This window comes from Zootoca vivipara, chromosome 11, assembly GCF_965207765.1.
Source record: "Zootoca vivipara chromosome 11, rZooViv2.hap1.1, whole genome shotgun sequence".
Taxonomy (NCBI): Eukaryota; Metazoa; Chordata; class Lepidosauria; order Squamata; family Lacertidae; genus Zootoca; species Zootoca vivipara.
The window spans coordinates 4,719,615-4,743,691 of NC_142594.1; the positions used below are offsets into that span (position 1 = coordinate 4,719,615).

Below are 24,077 nucleotides of genomic sequence, written 5' to 3' on the forward strand. Positions count from 1 at the left end.
GGATCCCATCCGCAACCGGAGGTACCACTGTATATCATTTTTTTAAAAAAAATGCAGCCTAAAACCAGCGAAAGAGCAATATTAAAACACACTAAAACATATAAAAGGAAATAATGACCGTTCCCCACATAAAAGGGAGGCACATTTTGCGCGGTCGCGCACAGCCCCCTGGGATCCCTGAGGCAGCCCTGGAAGTTCGGAGGCCGGCGCTGCTTTCCCAGGCTGGATACTGGTGGGCTCAGCCCATGCAGTTGCCTGTCTAATCCAGCTCGGGGAGGCGTCGCCAGGGGGATTGGCCAGGTAGGAGGAGGTAACCTTACCTGCACATGGCTGAAGCAGAGTCATTCCTGGGAAGCAGTCGACGGCTCCAGAGCTTTCCCACCCTCCACTCCCAAAAAATTAATGATTGCATTACAGGTTATTTACTTCCAAAGGCATACACGCACGCAGGCGCTGCTACAACAAGGCTGCTGTTGAAGGGCCGGAAAGGAATTTCCCTGCATTGGCAGGTTTTGCCTTTCCCGTAGCAATTCGTCACAACTTTGGCAGATGCAGGCCTTGGGCAAAATCCTTTGGTCATCTATATAAGTGTGGGGGTGTGTGGGGCGGTGACCCCCCCCCCGCCCCCATTGCGGCGGCGATAAAGGGGTTCCTGTAAATGGGGCTAAGGGGGAGGCATTGACCATACGCAATAGGCTGTCATTGTCCTCCCCCTCCAGCGGCTGAGATCGAGGGGGGGCGGGCTATCTGCTTGAACATATGTTCTTCAGAGCTAGCCCGACCCCCACACATGCTGGATAACCCTGAAATTACCCAGATCCCCGGCTGGGGGCTGGGAAGGATATACGCCCAATGCCTGAGCCAAGGTCTCCCTACATCTGAATTCTTAATAAAGTTGTGGCCAATTTTAATCCCATAGAACGTGGTCTTGTGTCATCATTCTGCTCAGGGGCTGCCTGGGGCTTTGGGGGACTCCGCCTGACCGCGCAAAACAGAAATTCAGGTGTACACTCTGATATAGACACCTGGAAACGTAAACCAATTCTTTACAAAGTCTATTAACACATTTATTGGTTTGAGTGGTACTTAGATTTGGCTCTAAGTTATTGTAAAGAAGCTTAAATGATTGGAAGCAAAGTTTTGGGAGGGTGTATCAAGAGCTAATCAACGTCTGTAATTAGACTTTCCAATAATTGGCCTGATTTTCAAGTGTGCCAAGCGCTCAGCAACTCTGAATAGAATTGCTGGGAGTCTGTCAGAAGTGTCCACAAAGATTCGCTACCAACACCCACACTTCTTTATCTTCAATTATCATGTCAGTTGTTCCAAAGTTCTGGCCATCTTTGAAATTTCTTTATATATCTATGTAGGATGGGCCTCATTACAAAATCGTTAAGGCTAGAGAAACAGATTCATGGCAATAAAAACTAATTCCAGGAGTGATATGTGATCATTAGCTCCCTCCATCATCATAATTATTATTATTAACCAGTGTTTGGCTGTATTCATTTGGATATTTCTTCCACTTGCATCTGAGCCGTCTCCCAACTTGTTTCGCTGCCCTAAGCTACGGAGTATACCAGGCTACGGAGTATACCAGGGGGCAAACGGGCTCCATGAAGCGGGAGAGGGTGCTCAGGGGCACTCATCTCAATAGCCCAAGCCATTTGGGTGTTCCAGAGGTTGGCCAAGGCTTCAACAGGGGTGCCAGTCACATCAGCCAGAAAACCCCCTAGAGCTGTTTTGAATCCCACTGGATCCATCAGCCTCCAAGGCCGGACCTTCCTAATAGGTCCTCACCTCTGTGGAGGGGGGAAAGGTGCAGACAGCCGAAATCTCAACAAGAAGTGATCTGACCATGACCAGGGACTGATGTCAATGTTCCCCACCTTCAGATCACCCTCTTCCTGCCCAGTCGTGAGAAGAAGGTCCAGGGTGTGACCTGCCATGTGCGTTGGGCCGGTGACATGTTGGGACAGCCCCATGGTTGTTATGGTGGCCATGAAGTCCTGAGCTGCCCCAGAGCCAGCTGCCTCAGCATGGATGTTGAAGTCTCCCAGAACCAACAGTCTAAACACCGCCTTCGAGACCAGCTCTGTCAGCTCAGTCAGGGAGACTGCTGGACAGCGGGGCGGGTGGTAAACTAGCAGAATCCCTAATGCCCAATGGCAGGAACACACACTCTAGATTCCCCTTCCCCCCCTGAATGGACAGAGAGCCTGGAGATAGAGAGAGAATAGACTACAACAGGGGTCGGCAACCTAAGGCCTGTTAGTAAATTCAGTTGCACCTTAAGCATTATACCTTAAGGGTTAGACACGTTGCTGAGATAGTGTGTCACATGTCTAGGCATTTCCTTTTTATGCTGTGAGTTGCTGTACTGAGTTGGATGCTGTAGGAGTATAGGAGGAGCACTGCTCTCTCTCTCTTCCAAGTGTTCTAAGATGCTGTAAATAAAACTGCTTATGAAAATATAAGATGCCTCTCATCTGCTTCATCTTCTTCGCTAACACTGCTGACCCTGCGTGGATAAGCTCTGCTAATTACGTGTCCAGGCTACTGCAGTCCCTGGGTCGTGTTCCGTTTGAGACACCGGCTCCTGGAGGAAGAGAAGAAGAAGGGGGGTTGTTGGCTTCCCAGTTTCGGTGAATGTCTCAACAAAAGGGTTACGGGCCCAGTGAAGCCCAGTTCAGTGGAGGAGGCTAATGGAGAAGCAGGCAGTTTGTTCCGAAGCGTGTAGGGGTGTAAATCTGAAGAACTGAGCCTTTGTGAACATTCCAAACAAACAGTCAAGATGAATGCCTGCAGAAAACCTGAGGACCTTTGAAAAGTGTTCTTCATCTTTCCTCGCATCAAGGCCCAGAATCAGCAGGGTAGGGTGGTGGCCTTGGGCCTCTTATCTTGCAGTGTCTAACCTACCTCCAGGAATGCCCTTAGGGTAGGACTCTGAAGCAGAGATCCAGGGTCCCACTTAGGGGAATGAGCAGGCGAGTCCTCAAACACAGGAGAGCTGGCTTATGACATTTTGAAATCAAGAAAGAATACAAATCACCATTGAAAGAGAAGGGTAGGCATAAGACCATTTGAAGGAAGTGAATCAATACACATGACTATGTGACAAGTTCTGAAGTAAATTCAGTCCAGAATCTTAAAATTACCCAAATGCACCACTGCCTACCTTACATGGTGTGCTGGGAGAATCACAAGCCACTCTGATTTTGTCAGGGCAGGAAACATATAGACAAATGTGTGTGTGTGTGTGTGTGTGTGTGTGTGTGTGTGTGTGTGTGTGTGTGTGTCTATAAAGAGATTTAGCATCCTACATAAGCCAGTGCAAGAACAGCTTTAAATTCAAGTTCACAGATCACAGAGGAAATCAGTGGCAGAACCTTACTCAGACGTTAAACACATGATCACCCTTCCTATCTCTCTCTGATCATTTCTTGTATAATTTTCAGTAACTTATTGGATTTTAATCCACCCTCTAACCTCATTAGTGCTGCATGCCAGTCTCCCGCCCATCTGTAATAGACAGCCCTCTAGCCTTAAAACCATTTCAGATGGCACTTTTTCAAGTTACTCTGCTCAGAAAGATCTTTCAATTAATTATCCCCCTTGCATTCCAAGTTCCTTTTCGCTAATTGATAATTACATGCTTATTCTTCTCCACAAAGCTTGGGGCAAATTGGATAATTTTAGAATTTGTTTTATTTTTCTTTGCTCATAAATTAAATATGGGAAACTTTTTCTACTTCTTTTTCCATTTTGGAAAAGAGTCGTCATGGTTTTTCCCAGTATTCTTTTTTTCAACAAATGCAGAAGATCTGTGCTTCCATCTTACCATTACAGTAAGTGACCAGCTGCTGCTGCCGTCCAAGGCTACATTTCATGCAATAATTAAGTATGTACAGAATATAATTGGTTGGATCCAGACAAAGTTAGTTGCACTTAACTCCCATTACACATTTCAATGAAAAGCAAGCAATCACTAACTTGTCCCATTAATTTTAATAGGACCTCAGCTCACCTGTCTGGAGTCAACCCAGTGTGTTTGTGTGCGTGTGAGTTTCCTCCTTTCAAACATTCTGCGTTCAAAGTCTTTTAAAAAAATGTTTTATTGAAAATCTCAACAATGACATTAGGAGGGTAGGATAGTTGAAAAAAATTCACACCCGGCAACCAATGCACCCCTTTGGTTTCAGATAGTACAAGGGTAGAGGAGATTTAAAAGCCCGGGACACAAATTTTCACGGCCCTCTAGCAGCTATGGGGGCTCATTTATCAGAAGTCATGTTTTTAGCATTGACTCTGGAAATGTATACTCAATTTTGACCAAACTAAACCTCCTAGAGCAAAATATACACCAGGAGGCTTAGTTTGGTGTGAAATATATTGGCATTACACTGGTATATTTGTAGCAACATTGTAAGTCCACACCTAGTCCATGACCACATTTGGATGGTTTGAAGTTAGTTTAAATTCCTGGCTTGTTCTAACTTTGGTCAGCATAGTTTCAAAGTTGAGAGAAAATGGAAAACTATGATTAATTAGGGAGTTTCCTTGTTGGATTGCTCTTGTGTATATCTCAGCTTAATAAACCAAGCGATGATTGTCCCAACTTTACCGATGAATCTTCTTCATTTACCCTTTCTACATGGAATCTTTTAAAAAATATTTTATCACACAAAGAAAGAGGACAGATAGTAATAAAAATACTACAAAACGCTGTAATATACATCTTGCAAAAATAATTAGGAATATAATACACAACAGGACAGGGATAAAGAATCATACAACGTTTTACAAACAAAGGCTAAACTTGGATGACTTCAACTACAGTAAATGAAGTCAAACATAAGAATTTGCCTTCGGATTTGTATTCTTTCATCATATGTTACATAACTGGTCTCCTTAGATCAGGGCAGTTCAACTTTCATACAAAGTGGGTCGCAGGAAGACTTTGACACAGAACCCGTGGAGCACCCATTGCCTTATTGCATGGGTGGGGGAACACAAGGCCAAAAATTGACACACACACACACACATACTGCCATTCCAATGCTGGATAAGCAAGGTCTAAGGGCTCTGACAGGGTCCTAGAGCCCTCCCACCTTCTTCCCAAAGCTGGGAAAGTGCTAAGCTTTGGGAAGGAGGAGGGAGGACTGCAGGACCCTGTCAGAGCCCTTAGACCTTGCTTATCCAGCTTTGGGAAGGCAGCACAAAGGCTGGGTGAAGCATAAAATGCCAAAAAAAAAGCCATTGCTTGCCACATGTGACCCCCAGGTTGCATGTCAGACCACCCTGCCCTCGATTGCAGTTTCAATTTACTCTCAGAAGAGTAGTGAATTTCACAAGTTTTGTTATTTTACAAACATGGAGCAACTATTCTCTATTCCCAAAGACAAATCAAACAGGAACTTACATAAAAATAACTCCTGATAGTCACCCATGGAAGCATCTTTAACACTAGTCATCAGGTGAAGAGAGAGGCAAAGTATGACACACACACCCCACGTGTATAAAACCACATCCATCATCTTGACAAAACCAAACTTTCCAACACATGTTACCAGATGTTATGAATTTTCCTAAGATGTAAGTGCCATTGGGTTCACTTCTCAGTAACATTTTCTTTCCAATTTACTGCTAGCTTCTGTGTAATGTGAACTCTTACCAAGAAGGAAGTTCCATGCGTCAGGTTTGGAATAATTGTTGACACAAAAAGACATCACCTCCAGTGAACAGCTACCCACAAATTCCTTCTAGAGCAGTTTATCAATATTTGTATAAAATGAATTGTGTTTACTTCTAGGTAAGGCATTTAGGATCAGAGAGTAAGGTCTAATTCATGGGTCAGCAAACTAAGACCAGGCCCCATTGCCTTCTGGATCCGGCCCACGGATGGTGCGTGAATTGCCAGTGCGCACATTCTTTCCCTCTTCCTCACACGGCAGCGGCGCCTCCTCCCTCCCCCCTCCTGGTTTCTCCCCGCCCTGCCTAGAGGAGGAAGAGGACTGGGCTTTGTTGGTGCCAGCAGCAGCAGCAGCAGCAGCAGCGCTTCAGCGGCCGCCAATTTAAGCAGCCCCTCTTCAGAGCCCTTTCGCACGCCACTCATCATCTCACCACTGCCACCGCCAGTCACTGCCACTCGCAAGACACAGGTAATCAGCAACCAGGGCTCATAGTACTCTTGCATCATTTCCCCCCCAATATAGTCCAGCCCCCCACAAGGTCTGAGGGACAGTGCACTGACCCCCTGCTGAAAAAGTTTGCTGGTCTAATTGCAACAAACACACAATGTTTGTGTGATTTCCTGTGGTGCTTAATTCTTATTAATGCATTCCCTCTTAGGCAGTCCCTACTAGTAATTTTAAGTCGTTGGGAAAATCAATTGTGACATTGTAAATGCTAGCCATCACCCAGACAGAGCTTTCCATGCAAAAGGTCCCAGGTTTTGTTCCTGGCACCTCCATGCATGGCCAAGAAAGCTTTATACAGTCATACCTCTTGCTACAAATGCTGCGGGTTGCGTACAACACGGGATACATACGTGCCGAACCTGGAAGTACCAGAACAGGTAACTTCCGGGTTCAGTGGTTCGCGCATGCGCAGACGCAATGAATGACACAATGCGCATACGCAGAAGCGCCGCATTGCGCCATGCACATGCGCCGATGCAGCACTTCATTTTGCGTACGGCTCGTGTTGCATACGGGGCTCCGGAACGGATCCCGTAGACATGATGAGGTACCATTGTACCTCAAAGCGTCTGCAGCCTGTCAGCATACACCAGGCTTCCTCAGCCTCGGCCCTCCAGATGTTTTTGGCCTACAACTCCCATGATCCCTAGCTAGCAGGACCAGTGGTCAGGGATGATGGGAATTGTAGTCTCAAAACATCTGGAAGGCCAAGGTTGAGGAAGCCTGGCATACACAGTACTGAGCTGGAAGGACCAATGATGCAATAAAGGAATAAGGCAGCTGCTTAAATTCCTGTATGTAAGAAAGATTAACCATGAGAAATGGCTGGTAAGTGAACAAGGCCGCCTGCCGTCTCTTCATTGAAGGAAGAGACACAGCTTACTCATCTTTTTGCTCTTGCAGCATTGTTTAGCATCGTGGACAATAGTCCAATAGTTTGTTCATGGGAAATGCTTAATAGGACCGCTCTTCCTTTTTGTATTCAATAAAATGCTGCCATAAATAGAAGAAAACAACTGGAAGCGGGAAGGGTGATCTGGTGCTCTGTTCCAACTATATGATTCTAGGGCAAGCTGACCTGTAAAAGCTGACACAGCACAACTGTTTAGAAGTGATTCGGTCACTGATTACTATTAGGAATTTATCCACATTACACCACAGATATCTCCCCAAGTATGCTGTGTCACCATTTTAAACCTATTCTTAAGCAATTGTATATAGCGACAAAGATATGTATGGCACATAACTGGAAGTCTCCAAAGCAACCATCAAAACAGCAATGGATTAATACAATTTGGAATACAATGATTATGTACAAACTCACTCAGCAAGCAAGGAATTCTCTTTTTTTTATTTTAAAAAAGTCTATGGCAGGCACACACACCCAAACTGCGGCCCTCCAGATGTTTTGGCTTACAACTCCCATGATCCCTAGCTAACAGGACCAGTGGTTGGGGAAGATGGGAATTGAAGTCCAAAACATCTGGAGGGCCGACGTTTGGGGATGCCTGGTCTATGGCATCATGGTTTCCAGGTTCCAGTCAAATCCAGGTGCCTGTATTTTTTTTTCTGTGTATGATGTGTATACAGAATGCGCATGCGCTGGTTGTTCCATAAGCATGATCTGTTAAGGATTGCAACTAAGGGGCAGTTCAAGAATTTGCACAAAAAATGGGATAACTATAAGAGATATATACAAAAATATACCTGTGGGTTTTTTTTGTCTATGGCAGCATTTGGTTGACCTTGGATAAAGAAATATATGAGAAATAAGAGCAACGGTACAAATTGCTGTAAGAATGTATTAGAGAATATATAAAGAATAGATTAATAATGGTAGGTACATTCAATAATAGAATAAAATCATACAACAGGAATTGACAGGAAGTCCAAAGTTTCATGATATTTTTTGTTAATAATATTTGCTAATAATTTTTTGTTAATAATCACATAAAAAGTAGCATAAATACAGTTGAAGCTTAAGGTTCATAATTATGTAAGAAAAGATAAGTGTGGTTTTTTCCATTTTTTGTGTACATAATTGAAATTTCAATTTACTTTAAGAGATGTACTATATATATGTAATGTATTATAAGACTGGGACGCGGGTGGTGCTGTGGGTTAAACACAGAGCGTAGGGCTTGCCGATCAGAAGGTCGGTGGTTCGAATCCCTGTGATGGGGTGAGCTCCCGTTGCTCGGTCCCAGCTCCTGTCAACGTAGCAGTTCAAAAGCACGTCAAGTGCAAGTAAATAAATAGGTACCGCTACAGCGGGAAGGCTCCTGCCAACCTAGCAGTTCGAAAGCACATCAAAATGCAAGTAGATAAATAGGAACCGCTACAGCGGGAAGGTAAACGGCGTTTCCATGTGCTGCTCTGGTTGCCAGAAGCGGCTTTGTCATGCTGGCCACATGACCTGGAAGCTGTACACCGGCTCCCTCGGCCAATAATGCGATATGAGCGCGCAACCCCAGAGTCGGTCACGACTGGACGTAATGGTCAGGGGTCCCTTTACCTTTACCTTACAGCGGGAAGGTAAACAGCATTTCCGTGTGCTGCTCTAGTTCACCAGAAAGCGGCTTTGTCATGCTGGCCACATGACCTGGAAGCTGTACGCCGGCTCCCTCGGCCAATAACGTGAGATGAGTGCCATAACTCCAGAGTTGGTCACGACTGGACCTAATGGTCAGGGGTCCCTTTACCTTTATTGTAAGACTATTAATAAAGCTTGTTACATTTTTTATAAAAAGGATTGCAACTGAGTTTCTTTATACCCTTAGTGATTTTGCTGTATTGCTGTGTTTTCTGTCACTTGCATCTTCAAAATTAAATAAAATTCCATCAGTAAAGCAACTGTTAATATCTTGTACTGAAATCTATATGTGACAACCAAGTGAGAACAGCCAAAGCAGATATTAATAATAGCTTCTTCTTTCTTTTTTTTAAGTTAAAGCCATCACGTGAGAAGGGGATGCAATTTTCATGAGAGCAAATGTGGTGAGAGAAGGTACTTGCCCCTTTCCCTCTGCACCAAGCAATAAGGTCCGCTGCAGGGGAAGAGAGGATACAGCTATTTGTATGTATAAGTCTGCAGCTGTGCAATCCTACACATGTCTTCTCAGAAGCAAGTCCCACTCAATTCAACGGGTGGGTAGAGAGGGTAATTGGTGTTAGTTTGCCTCCAACCGAGACACTTTATGCTGCTTGAGTCAGGAAGAGAGCAGAGAGAATTGCTGTAGACCCTTCGTATCCTGGTCATCACTTGTTTGATTTACTCCCATCCATGTAATAAATGAATGAAAACTTCAATGTTTAGATGAGCCTATTTAGATAGACTGACAAACATTTGAATATATAATTTTTATCATGTATATTTTAACTGCTCATTTTATAAATATAGAGTAAGGTAAAGGTAAAGGCGCCCCTGACCATCAGGTCCAGTCGTGTCCGACTCTGGGGTTGCGGCGCTCATCTCGCTCTATAGGCCGAGGGAGCCAGCGTTTGTCCGCAGGTCATGTGGCCAGCATGACAAAGCTGCTTCTGGCGAACCAGAGCAGCGCACGGAAACGCCGTTTACCTTCCCGCCGCAGCGGTCCCTATTTATCTACTTGCACTTTGATGTGCTTTCGAACTGCTAGGTGGGCAAGGAGCTGGGACCGAGCAACGGGAGCTCACCCCGTTGCAGGGATTCGAACCGCCGACCTTCTGATCAGCAAGCCCTAGACTCTGTGGTTTAACCCACAACGCCACCTGTATAGGACTCTATATACAAAAACATCTAGGCACAGGAATAGCTTTTTCCTTGTGCCATCAAATTGTTGAATCTGTAGTTGTGGACGGAAGGGGGTCTTTTCGCTGTGCTGTTGTATTGTAGAGGAATAGTGGTTGTATGAGGTACTTTTTTTCTTTTCTTTACATTGCAATGTAGTTGAAGCAAAATTCCAAGTATGGTTGATACTTGGCCAATAAATTATTCTATTCTATTCTATTCTAAATTAATCTCAGGCAAAAGGGTACGGGACCGTAGCCTTAAAAGTTACAGAAATAAAAAGGGAGCTCCAATCACAGGCCTCCCACATCACATCTGTTTTGGCCCTGATCCAGAGCAGAGTTGGAAACAAGTTTCCTTGAATAAACACAGAGACACAAATAAAAAGAACAGAAAAGAAAGCAATTCAACTGGCATTAACTGGTTTACAGAGGAAAATCATTCTCAATTCCCATGCTCCCTGCCCAAAAAAACCCCTTCTATCCAAAGGCATTTGAGCAATAACATGAGCAAATGGGTCTGCTCTATCTTGTGACCTCAAAATGCTTTCATTGTTGCGAGGCGCTGCCTTAATCACCTCTCATTTTAACTGCTGCCCAGCGTGAAGTTACTGAGAGCAGTAATGAAGTGATGTTGCTGTGGGCTGCTCTGCCTAGAGATATTCCAGCCCCAGACAGGTAACTGCAATATCCATCACATCGGGACAATTACTTTAAGGAACGGAAGGAACTTCCTCCCTCTTTTCCCTTACCCTTCCCCAGCTTAGTTTGCACGTTACAACCCAGAATTTTTCAGATAATACGGCGGCTGTGATTCTCAGCATAACTGGTGCTACAGGAAATTGAACTGCAAGACAGCAAAGGTTTTTGTGTGTGTGTGTGTTTTAAGAAAAGGAAACTATTTGCAAAGCTGAGTCTGGGAAACAGATCACGGAAAATGTTATGAATAAAAGTTTTGGTTCTTTATGTTTTGAGAGGGGAGATGGTACTCTGGTCCCTGAAGAATAAGCTTTCAGAATCAGTCCTGAAGGCATGTTAAAAAATTAGGGTTTAAATTTAATACCTGCACATTTCCCGTGCAAATACAAAGGGAGCAGGGAAGCTGGAATGACGTGCACACACTTCACATGCAAAGATGGAAATGGAGATGTATGAAGAAGTATGAAGGCTGAAAAACATATTGTTGACCATGTTAACTGAAGATCTTCTTAGCAATGCAACCAATTTAATGCTACTAGCATAAGGTTACCGGATGTCCCCGTTTCCTGGGGACAGTCCCCAGATTCACAAATCAGTCCCCTTACAAAATCCATGGAAGTTGAAAAGTGTCCCTGGATTCATTGAAAAAAAATCTGGTAGCCTTATACTAGCACTTTAAAATCAAGAGGAACATTTTTTTCTGAATTTCCAGTTGTCCGAACAACACATTTTATCTATTATTTATTTATTTCGAACAAATACTCGCTAACCATAAGCCACATAATACCCGCTCTGTATTTGAAAGAACTCAATTGTTTAGTGTGGCAGCACCTGCCCTTTGGAACTCCCTGCCTCTTGAGATCAAGCAGGCTCCTTCAATGTACACTTTTTGGCACCTGCTAATAGGATTCTTGTTTAGACAAGGTTAGAAATCTCCTAATCTGCTTTAGTATTTTAACTTTTGTATGTTTTAAATTAGGGCTGTATTTTTCCTTGATTTTGAGTGGTTTGCATAAAACATAACACCTACATTAAAAATACCAACAAAAAGTCAGAAGCTAAAAACAATTAAACCAAAATAATTTGAAAATATTAATAAAATGAGCAGTTAAAATATACATGATAAAAATTATATATTCAAATGCTTGTCAGCGTATCTAAATTGGCTCATCTAAACATTGAAGTTTTCATTCATTTATTACATTTAATATATCCTTTCCCTGCATTAATTAATATATCCTTTCCCTGCATTGCAGGAGGTTGGGCTAAATGACCCATCCCATAAGATGCTATGATTTCTCCAAGGAGCTCAAGGTGGCAAACATGGTTCTCCTCCTCCCCATTTTATCCCCACAACAACTCTGTGAGGTAGGTTAGGCTGAGGAGACTGAAGAGATATGATACTTAGGGTGGCCATATGCCCAGAATTCCTCGGACATACCCCCAGAATACTGCAGTCAGAAGCAGTGTTTGGGTGGATAAATCAGCAGAAAAAATGTCTGGAAAAATCCAGATGTATGGCAACCCATGTCAGCAGTGTCTTTTGGGCATTTTTTCCCCTTTAAAATAGCTCAAAAATGTCATTTTTTTGCCATTTTGCCAACAAAGCTCCACAACTTTGGGTAAAACTAAAGAAAGATTTTAAAAATTGGCAAAGAAAGTTCGACAAATTTTGTTTCCGGATTTCCAACTTTTGAAATATGGCAACCCTATGACAGTCATCTTCAGATATCTAAAGGGCTGTCAGACAGAGAATGGAGTTTTCCTCCTGCTCTGGATGGTAGGACCCGAGCGAATGCCTTCAAGTTACTAGGAAAGGATCTTCTGACTAAACATCAGGAAGAGCTTTCTGCAAGGACGAGTTGATCAACAGTGGAACGGACTTCCTCCTCCACATGCCAAAAAGTTTATTGTTGTTTTCCACAGTCTCTCCCAAGATATGTATATGTTGTGAGCCAGATCAATTTCGCATTGAATCATAGAAGCCTTTGTCATTTATTCCTTAGTCTCCCACTCTAATAAGATTTTGTAAATTATTTTTTCTTTATTACCCAATTGGGCTTTTTCGAATTGATCCCTCTTAAGTCTCATTGGCATCCCTCTGTCTCGGGCACTGCTATTTTTCTAGAAACAGAGGTGCCGGAATTCACCATGAGTGCAACGGAGTGCGCCTTCAGGGGTGAAGTCAAATGGCTGGAGAATCACAGCGTCTGCTGTGGCTGCAGAGACTAGCAACTTGTAACTGCTGCCTCCCACATTGTTTTTGCTGTGTTAGCGGCCCAAAGTGATCTCCCCGGAGCATAAGCCTGGGCAGTGTGTATGAGCTGCCAAGACGACAAGACCTCCCTCTCAGCCTCACCGGTGTGGCCCAAAGGAAAACAGAGCAAGATGTTTGGCACCAGCTTGGCTGCAGGAGTTGCCGGAAGAAGACATACAAGATCCCATCTTAGGCACTCCACTCCGGATTTGCGTAGGGTTTATTCCTTAGCCTTTTCTTCTCCTCAAGATGCCCCACAAGGCAGTTACACCTCTTCGTCTAATGAGTCAGAAATCAGGTAGGACCTGAAGGCACTCTTCAGAAAAACACATTTTTTGTGTATGTGAGAGGCAACAGGAAACAGTTGTAAATGAAACATCATGTCAAATGGGATACTGTTATGCCAATCTGTCAGACATACCTCTTATCCCCCTGCCACCCTCACCATTTTATTTTATTTTCCTGTGAATATCACTCACAAGCAGCCAAGTCCCTTTGGGGTTTTCAGAGGCTGATTTTCACATAATGATCATTTCAATCAGCACCTTTTCTTCCACACCCTATACATTTGTAGTCATCTTTAGGCTAAATTTACATCGCTTTTGCACTCAACGCTGCAAACAATATTTTAATACGATGATGGAAAAGTTGACGGCTGCAGCTAAAGGGTTTTTATAACAGCAGGACCCGGAGGGCCCTACCTGACTCAGGCTGCAGAGATGGAGATGGATGGGAAGGCAGAGAAAGCTGCACAATATCACTTACACTATTCATTTCCGTCTTCTGCTCTTGGGAAAGATCGAAATATCAAAAATATGCCACTGCCCTAAGTGACTATAAAATGTGCCATCTGAACTCAGTTTATCAGCCAGGGCATACCTATTCACCTGCAGGGAACTTTGACTGGTCAAAGAGGACCAGGCCAAAAACCTAATTAAAAGCTGGTCTATTATTAATGACAGAAGTCGGTCACTCTATAAAATATAGGCAGAAGAAAAGTTGTGTTTTTGAATCTTTTGAGAATTCTTGGAAAACAGGTGAAGTCCCTGCAAAGTGGAGGCAGGCAAATGTTGTCCCCATCTTCAAAAAAAAGAGGGGGGAGGGAGACCCAGGTAACTACTGACTGCTGAGCTTGACCCTGATACCAGGAAATGTCCAAAACACATACGGTAATTCAACAGTCAGTCTGTGAGCACTTAGTAAAGGATGCTGTGATAGTAATCTAATCTTAGTAGACCCAGCATGAGTTTCTCAAAGAGAAGTCATGTCAGATGAATCTCATTTCTTTTTTTGATAGAGTTACAAGCTTGATGGATCAGGGGAATGCTATGGACATAGTGTATCTTGATTTCAGTAAAGCTTTTGTCAAAGTTCCCCATTCTTGAGAGAAAGCTGGTAAAATGTGGATGGACAAGGTAACTGTTAGGTGGATTTGTAACTGGTTGACTGATTGAACTCAAAGAGTTCATGGTTCCTCGTCATACTGGGAAAAAAGTGGTTGAAGGAGGTAGGTATGTTTAGCCTGGAAAAGAGGAGTCTGAGAGGAGATATGATAGCCATCTTCAAATATCTTAAGGGCTGTCACATGGAAGATGGAGCAAGTTTGTTTTCTCCTACTCAGGAGGGTAGGACTCAAACCAATGGCTTCAAGTTACAAGAGAGGAGATTCTGACTAAACATCATCAAGAACTTTATGATAGTAAGAGCTGACCGTGGAATAGACTCCGTCAGGTGGTTGTGAACTCTCTTTCCTTGTAGGTTTTTCAGCAGAGGTTGGATGGCTTTAGCTGTGATTCCTGCATTGCAGGGGGTTGGACTAGATGGCCCTTGGGTCCCAACTCTACGGTTCTATGATTCTATGACTGCGCTTAATTCCCATAATGAAAGAATCAAAAAGTTCCTAACATATAAGTAAGAGCCAGTATGATGTAGTGATGGATCAGGACCTGGGAGACTAGAGTTCAAATCCCCCTTGGTCATGAAGCTCACTGAGTGATCTGCCAGTTACTGCCTCTCAGTCTAACCCACATTACAAGGTTGTTGGTGGGGATAAAATGGGGTTGGGAAAATTCCTATATATACCACACCGAAGTCCTTAGAGGGAAGGCCAGATAACTTCTAAAAAAACTAAGGAAAAAATGAATGATTGCTCAAAATACAATGGAAGAACCATTTCATTGACATGGATTCTAAGGGAACCCAAGGCCTGATTCACAGCTGGCAAAAATCAGTTCAGAACAAGTGAAATCATGGTGGAATTGCTTCGGTTTGCTCATCCCTTCAAGGGGCTCATCCCTTGAAGTCGATTGCCTTATGCAAATGCTCGTCACGCCAAGTTCTATTACAGTCAAGGAACAAGACCTCACATCTATGGCAAGTACACTTCTGTTTCCTCATACGTTATGTTGTGATAAAGCAGCATCAACCTTTGTAGCTAGTGTTTATAGTGTAGAGCAAGCATCCCCAAACTTCGGCCCTCCAGATGTTTTGGACTACGTTTCCCATCTTCCTCGACCACTGGTCCTGTTATCTAGGGATCATGGGAGTTGTAGGCCAAAACATCTAGAGGGCCGCAGTTTGGGGATGCCTGGTGTAGAGTATAAAAGAGTGTTTTCTTGAGGAGCCTACAGTATGGTCCATCTGCTGACCTGGGGAGGAGCCAGCAACACTATTTTTGAGGGGCGCAGGAGGACAGTAGGCCTGACAATGTTACAGAGTCCCTGCTGCTCTCCAGGCACGCCAGTTTCCCACTTTTGACACCTGTGCCATAGTCTGGCCACCAAAGTGACAAAACATATATTTAATATGCCACTTGAAGTAAAACTATGGCATTTCTAGATGGATCCTTTAATACTTCTGCTAGCATAAGCACATATTCAATCCAACAATGAGCTTGCAGGCTAAGGCAGTAGAAGAATGTTACAGACAAAGCTCCATGAGCTGGATTTCACATTTGGATTTTTGAATAAGCTAAAGTATGTGTAAAAATCACATGGAGATCAATAGTTCCCCAATGGATGCACACCTGAGAAGTCTGCTGTGCACTGTTTATTCCAGCAGGCACCACATATGTGACATATTGTGCAGCACCAAACTCTCTAATAACTTCTGCAAGGAGCGAAAGATGGTTGAGGACAGCGAAAATATTGCTGGGTGATGTGCCCTGTGTGAATAACCAGTGTGCTGTTTTAAATACTTTGAGAACCCATATTTGCATCCTGCTATTTAGAAGAAACTGGAAATCTAGTGGTGCTACAATTCTGGCCTGAGAATGCTGTCAGCCCAGTGGAAACATATGTTTCCCCATCAATAACAGATGTGAGATCAGTAGTGAGACATGATAAATAGAGAAGTGTGCTCAAGCTGTAAGTAAGGCATCCTGGCTATGCCTAACCCTTTTCCTATAAGAAGTGTTCTGTCTGAAAGTGAAGGATTTAATCAACATCAAACATCAGAAGGAAAGAAGAAAGACACCCTCTTAGCCTCAGTGTGAACAAGGCACTTTCTGTGACAAAGGCCACACACATACAAAGTTGCATCACCCCACATATAAGGTGGACCGTCATTCCGATGGACGGTGCTCAGCCAAATGTAACATCACAAACAGAAAATATTAAGTTACATATTATTCCAGAAGGAATAAACCAGCTTCTGGCTAAGCTGAATCACATAAAATTGTGAGCATCTGTTGATGTGCCAAGTCACTTGGGCGCCTCTTGTCTGATCAAGACTGTCGCCTCTTGTGTCCTAAGGGAGAAGGCAAGTGCCAAGCAAGACAACAGACGACACTTCATCAAACAAGGTGCTGAACCAAATCTATTAATAATCATTTGGGGTAAATTATATAATAAAAACTGTTCTGCTTACAGAAGCTCAGATGTGGTAGTAATAGGAACAATATGGGTATATCAGGGCCAGTTCTGAGGCAAAACACTGGAGGACAGCTTTTATCACTGAATATACTTTCAACCCACAGAAGTAGAATGAATTTGCAACCCTTTCAATTTATTAGTTAAGCAACTCTCTAATATAAACCTGATTAGAAAATAATCTCCCAAATCCAGTCATATGGAAAGAGGGTGGGACATCTGTTTTTAACTGCAAATGGGGTGAGTGGTAGAAGGACGCCTCTAAATCTCCCTTGGCTTCTGATAATGACCCAACTGTTTGCCCAGGCAATTTTCTCCTCAGCTAAATTCTGATACATGAAGCCTTCTTGGCTCTGAGAAAAGCACTTACATACTAATTGAGAAAATTTGTAGAACAAGCAGCCATCCAAAAGATTCCTAGGCCAGTTCACAATAATTAATAAAAACACAGCTAACATGTAAATCAACGTCAAATAATAATTTAAGACTAGTATTTAAACTTCTAGGGAGGAGCTGTATAAAAATAGCTAAGATAGTTCCAGTAGAGAGATGCAGACTTCAGTAAAGATCTGTTTGTTGAAAGAGGAAGGTCTTCAATAAGCGTAAAAAAAGGCAGAGACTTTTCCTGCCTACAGAGCACATATTACAGTAGTGGAGTTGGTATGTTTCCAAATGGGATTTCCACCTTTGGTAAGGCAAAATAAAGGACGGGTTGGGAGGAGCTAAAAATTACTTTACCTGCTGCAGAAATGACTTCAAAGCAATCTATTTCTCTCTCTCTCTCTCTCTCTCTCTCTCTCTCTCTCTCTCTCTCTCTCTCTCTCTCTCTCTCTCTCTCTCTTCCTCTCTGACTTTGACTCTCTGTCTCCGACCCACCCACTTCTGCTCACGCAAAAACTCTGTCTTCCGCACTAGACCAGGACTCGGCAAACCATCTCTCTCGCTCTCCACCCTCTGCAAAAACTTTCTCCCAAACTCCTCCTCCCAGTCCCGTCCCACCCCATCCTCTTCTCACATCCCACAGTAACTGTCACTGTCGCTCTTGGCTGTCCACCCTCTGTCCGCACAAATTCCCACTCAGGCTCTCGCTCCCCTCCTCCCACTGGAGCCCGTGAAGTTTTGAGGACGACGAGGAGGAAGAACTTGTATACGTCAAAAAGTTGTCCGGTTTAAAGTCCAAACACGACAGGGGACACACTTCTTCAAGAATGACCGCTTCCCCAACATAAAAGGGAGGCGCATTTTGCGCAGTCGCGCGCAGCCCCCCTTGTGAACCCTAGGGCAGACCTGGAAGTTTGGAGGCTGGCACTGCCTACCTGAGGCTGGAGGCTGGAGTCACCGCCCACTCCATCAGCCGACCAATCCGGCCGAAGGGGGCGTGCCAGGGGGATTGGCGAGGTAGGATCAGGTAAGCTTACCTGCACACAAAGAAGAGGAGCCATTCTTGGGAAGCAGCCGACGGATTCAGAGCTTTCCCACCCTCCACTCCCTAACATTTTGCTTGCTTTACAGGTCCAAGGAAAAATGAAATTAAAAAATAAATAAATAAATAAATAAATAATAAATGAAAATAAAATAAAAATAGAAATAAAAATATTTTCTTGCTTTTCAGGTTTTCTTCCACAGGCTTCTTGCTTTTCAGGTTTTTCTTCCACAGGCGTACACGCACGCAGGCGCTGCTACGACCGGTCGCTGTTAAAGGGCTGGAAAGGACTTTCCCTGCATTGGCAGGTTTCGCCTTTCCCGTAGCAATTCGTCACAACTTTGGTGGATGCAGGCCTTGGGCGGAATCCTTTAGTCATTTACATAAAGGGGAGGGGCGTGGGGGCGGTGACCCCCCGCCCTATTGCGGCGGCAATAACAGGGTTCCCGTAATCGGGCATCAAGGGGGGGGGCATTTGGCGATGCCACTTGGCTGGTTATTGCCCTCCCCTTCCAGCGGCGGCGATCGGGGGGGCGGGCTATCTGCTTGAACATATGTTCTCCAGAGTTAGCCCAACCCCCACTCATGCTGGACAACCCTGAAGATCACCCCACCCCCTGCTGGGGGCTGGGAGGGATATACGCCCAATGCCTGCGCCAAGGTCTTCCTACATCTGAATTTTAATAAAGTTGTGGCCAATTTTTAATCCCATAAATACGTGGTCCTGTGTCATTATTCCACTCGGGGCTGCCCTGGGGGGCTGGGGGGACTCCGCCTGACTGCGCAAAAAGGAAAATCACGTTTTTATAGGGACAGGTGGCAATCCTGTTTCCAGACCATGAAGAGTTCTTCAGTGCTGTATTTGCTGGGTGCATGGCACTAATTTGGCTATGCAAAAATGTCGTAAGGCCAGCTCAGCAGAGGTTTTTGCCTCCATTCTGAATTTGGTTTCGTGATTACACCTTGTAGTCAATCAGGTCTGGATACTTCACAACAACATTTCAGAATGATGGCATAAAGCATTACCATCACTTAGAATAAGAGAATATTTTCCCTCCTGCTCATGCCCCTTATTATAAAAAGGGGGGGGGGACTTTTTCCAGCGTGCAAAAGATTTCAAGAAAACCTATTGCCTCATTTCTGCTCACCTCTAGTTCACTCAGCAAATTTAGTTGGAGATTATTTATACATGCAGTGAGATTGTGTTTAGGACCAATGCATTTAAATGTGCACCCCGAAATTGTTACTTATCAAATAATGAAATCCAGGTTGTATAATAAAAAAGTGTGCCCCAATGATGGGATTGAAGGTTCCAAATATTTTCTAAAATTATGTCCATAACTACTGGTTTAGAAAAATAGTATTTCTCAAGATTGTACTGAGCACAAAAGCAAGACCACTGGGGACAACTTAACAAGCCCACTGAGCCTAGGGCTTGCCAATCAGAAGGTAAGCAGTTCAAATCCACGCGATGGGGTAAGCTCCCGTTGTTCGGTCCCAGTTCCTGCCCAGCTAGCAGTTCGAAAGCACGTCAAAGTGCAAGTAGATAAATAGGTACCGCTATTCCGTGCACTGCTCTGGTTTTGCCAGAAGCAGCTTAGTCATGCTGGCCACATGACCCGGAAGCTGTACGCCGGCTCCCTCGGCCATTAACGCAAGATGAGCGCCGCAACCCCAGAGTCATCCGTGGCTGGACCTAATGGTCAAGGGTACCTTTACTCTTACCTTTAAACAAAACTTAAATTTTTCAGGTCTTTAGTGAATTATTTAAAGTGCTAATCATATTATGCTACTGAATTTTGTGTGTGTGTGTTTGTGTGTGTGTGTGAGTGAGAGAGAGAGAGAGAAATACAGATTTTTTAATAATAGTAATTCCACTATTGGCAATTCAAGGGCTGTAAAGCTATAGCAGGGGTTGGATGTTGATAGATTATTCTATTAACATGATTTATAAGACATATAAAAAGAACTGCATCAATAAAAATGAGTTGGTTAAATAAACAAAAGGCCAATGAAAACTACGATCTAGGGAGAAAGACAATAATTTAACAGGGCACAACAGAGCCATGAAGGAACAGACTTTCACATATGCAGAAATTACTTCCATGCGTCTCTGTCTAAACACAACAATCAGATGTCTGATTTATTTTTTTAATTCCCTAAAAAGAAGCTTCTTGTTTGCATGTGTAGGGTGGGCGGGAGGGAGGGAGCGTTCTTCAGTGCACAAGGGATTGCAGTATGGAAATACAGGGTATTATGAAAAGAAAATATAACAAAGATTGTCAAAAATGAGCTTTTCCATGGAATTAATCAGCCAGGGTTCTATGCCAAAATGTAGACTTATAAAACAACAACCCAACTTCAGTCTCATATGCATTTAAAAGGGAAGAATTAAATATTATTGTTCACTTTCCAAGGTGCCCCAAATAAGCCAAAGCATAAATAAATTCCTCAAAAGCTGAATGAAAAAAAGAAGAAACACACAGGTGGTATGGTGAACATATGCCTTGGTTCCTACTCCCACCCTCCACAACTCTCTCCCAAAACAGAAAGAAAAATATCCATTTCCTTTTTCTGTTGGAATACTTTCCATTTCTGACGTGAGGAGCTGTCCTCATTAAGTGGTAAGTAATTTACAATGCCAATTTATTGCTCAGACTTGAAATGCAGGCCTTTTAAAAGTGTTATCCTATGAAAAGTAGTATTTACAGTTAATCTGAAACAAACAACAACAACCACCTGGCTTTCTTTCTTTCTTTCTCTCTCTCTCCTCCTATCCCAGCACTTATTCTTAGGTGAAGGATTCTGTACAAGGGATCGGACACAGGTACCATAGCCCGGGGCTGGATGCGGCCCAATCGCCTTCTAAATCCGGCCCGTGGACGGTCTGGGAATCAGCATGTTTTTACATGAGTAGAATGTGTCCTTTTATTTAAAATGCATCTCTGGGTTATTTGTGGGGCATAGGAATTCGTTCATATTTTTTTTCAAAATATAGTCCGGCCCCCCACAAGGTCTGAGGGACAGTGGACCGGCCCCCTGCTGAAAAATTTTGCTGACCCCTGGATACTAAGGGAGAAAATATGCCCTCCTGTTTAGAGGGTCAATGGACATCTGTTTTCAACTGAGCAATGCCTATTTCCCCCTGAGGGCAGAACTACACATTACAAATAATAATTATAAAAATCAAGCAAACTGATGCTGAAAATGGCAAACCCATGTTGACTCCTTCCCTCTGACTAGTACAACTAACTGACATCCTGACATAACTATTGTTTTTCCCCCACACAGCTAACAGAAGAGCATAAGAGAAGCTTTCTTGGATCAGACCACAGGCCTATCTAGAACAGGATCTTGTTTCCCACAGTTGACCAACCAGATGCCAGATACAACCACCCTCTCCTACTGTTGCTCTTCCAATATTTGGTACTTGGAGGTATATTGCCTCTGATCCTGGCCATAAGGACTAGTAGCTGTCAGCAGGGCCGGCTCTAGGCCCGCCCCCGGTGGCGCAGGGCACCAGACCACCATGGGCGCCGCTGCGTCCACTGAGAGGCGCGGATGAGGCTGCGCAGGGGCGGCGCAACAGGGGGTGGGCAGCGACCCCTGGCCCAGGGCCGGCCCTACAACAGGCTGGCCCTACAACAGCACCCGCCCGCCACGCTGGGAAACGGGGCGGGGGGTGGGGCGCCGGAGGGATCCGTTGCACCACGGCGCCAGGGCACCGGGCATACTTAAGACGGCCCTGGCTGTCAGGGCTGTAGCTAGAGGGTGGCGAGGTGGGCCCCCGCCAGAGGCGCAAGTGAGAGGGGGGCACAAGAATGGCTAAAATATGTCCATAAATAAAAAAATTGATTATTGCCTCATAAGAAAAGGTTTTAAAAATTTGTCAGTGGCTAGGGGGCACAATCTGGACGGTTCTGCCAGGGGCACAAGATTATTATTATTATTATTATTATTATTGGTCAAGTACCAACATACTTGGAATTTTGCTTCGGCTACATTGCAATGTAAAAGTACTTTATACAAACACTGTTGCACAATACAATAACACAACAAAGGAACCCCACCCATAACTGGCCTCCTACACAACTACGAATTTAACCATTTGATGGCACAACGGGAAAAACTGTTCCTGTGCCTAGCCATTTTTGTGTATGGAGTCCTGTAGCGCCATCCAGATGGAAGTAAATCAAACAGATGATGACCGGGATGCAACGGATCTGCTACAATTCGCTTTGCTCTCTTCCTAGTTCGGATAGCATGAAGTGACGCTATTGAAGGCAAACTAGCACCAATTACCTTTTCTGCAATTCTGACTGCCCGTTGGAGCCTTTTTTTGTCCATCTTGGAGGCTGTGCCATACCAGGCAGTAATAGAATTACAGAGAACCGTTTCAATGATATCTCTGTAAAATTGAATCAACACTTCCTGGGGCAATTTAAAATTTCTTAGTTGACGCAAGAAATACAACCTCTGGTGGGCCTTTTTAATAATACTATTGATGTTGCCTGACCAATTTAAGTTTTGAGAAATTATAGAGCCCAGGAACTTAAAGGACTCTACTACTACAACCATAGTTCTGGTTACAGGTAGGTAGCCGTGTTGGTCTGGGTCAAAGTAAAATAAAAAAAAATTCATTCAGTAGCACCTTAAAGACCAACTAAATAAATAAATAAATAAAAACTTAGTTGGTCTTTAAGGTGCTACTGAAGGAATTTTTTTATTTTACTACAACCATGATACCAAGGATAGAAAGTGGCGGCAAGACGGAAGAGTGCTTTCTGAAACAGGGCCGGCCCTAAGGCAAGGCTGGGTGGCGCAATGCACCAGGGCGCCAGGCTGCCAGGGGGCACCACGCTATGGAGGCCAGACGCGGCACCTCCCCACATCAGCTTGCTGCCCTCGCCCGCCTCCGCCATACTGAGCGGCGCCCGGAGCCTCCGTCCCACCAGAGTGCCGCCTGCCCGGAGGGGCCCTCAGGGCATGGCGACTGGAGCTGCCGAAGCGCCCAAGGCCCACCACGACGTGCACGCGCTTCACCGAACCCTTGCAGCGCGTGAGGGCTGCCAGGAGGTGGCCGACTGCTGAGGGTATATCCATTGGCAAATAGGAGTAGGCACATTAAGATGAAGTGATTTAGAAAACAAGATCACCTAGCTACCGCTCTGGTAGCTGCTGAAAGCCTTATCCTCCATGAATTTTGCCTCGTACACCTTTAAAGCTGTCTAAGTTGTGCCATCTTGTGATGGGTGTGGGGAGAAAGCTCAATATGAAGATTCTATTTTAACAGCAGTGCCATTTTTCTCATAAATATGTAATTCTACCCCTGGACTTTTGTCTACCAAAGCTGTAATTTTTATTTCTTGTAGGTTTGTTGGAAAGGCCATTTATTTCTGGATTTACTAAGAAATCTGTGATCCACTGATAACTGGAGAAGTACAGTAGACATAAAAACAATATTTATTCACCCAGCTATTCCCACCATGCGCTACCCTCAGGCAGAGCAAGAGGCTTTTGGCCACACCGCTGACCATTCACTTCTAACAATGGACCTTATACTAGCAGTAGCTGGATTCTCAATCATTTGGTGTACGGTGAAAGAATACAAACAAGAAAAATGGCATCATAGATTGATGGAATATGTATTATAGTAGTTCATGGCCTTCACAAAATCTCCCACTTTCAATGAGTTTTAAAGAAAAGTTGAATTTGGATTTCAGCACCGTGCAATAAAAGCAACTTTTTCCTCCTCTCCTAGTTGCCAAGCACACATAAAACAGATTCCACAGAGAAGAAGAAGAAAATCATATGTCAGTTGTACGGCCTTTCAGACTAACTTTTTAATGATTTCCTTCTCC

At 44.0% G+C, this 24,077-nt stretch overlaps 1 protein-coding gene and 1 pseudogene across 4 annotated transcripts in view; both read right to left on the reverse strand.

Moving 5' to 3' along the window:
- Positions 1–24,077, reverse strand: part of SUGCT (succinyl-CoA:glutarate-CoA transferase) — a 282,021-nt gene that overhangs the window by 61,348 nt on the left and 196,596 nt on the right. The window contains exon 13 of one of the 4 annotated variants that reach the window (XM_088654260.1): positions 2,305–2,599. The exons of the other annotated variants lie outside the window; for them this stretch is intronic. Coding sequence (XP_088510386.1) covers positions 2,540–2,599 — 60 coding nt within the window. The 3' untranslated portion in view covers positions 2,305–2,539. Of the gene's footprint in view, positions 1–2,304; positions 2,600–24,077 lie in introns of those variants that run through there. 4 annotated transcript variants of the gene reach the window in all.
- LOC148684191 (uncharacterized) lies at positions 1,585–2,299 on the reverse strand (annotated as a pseudogene).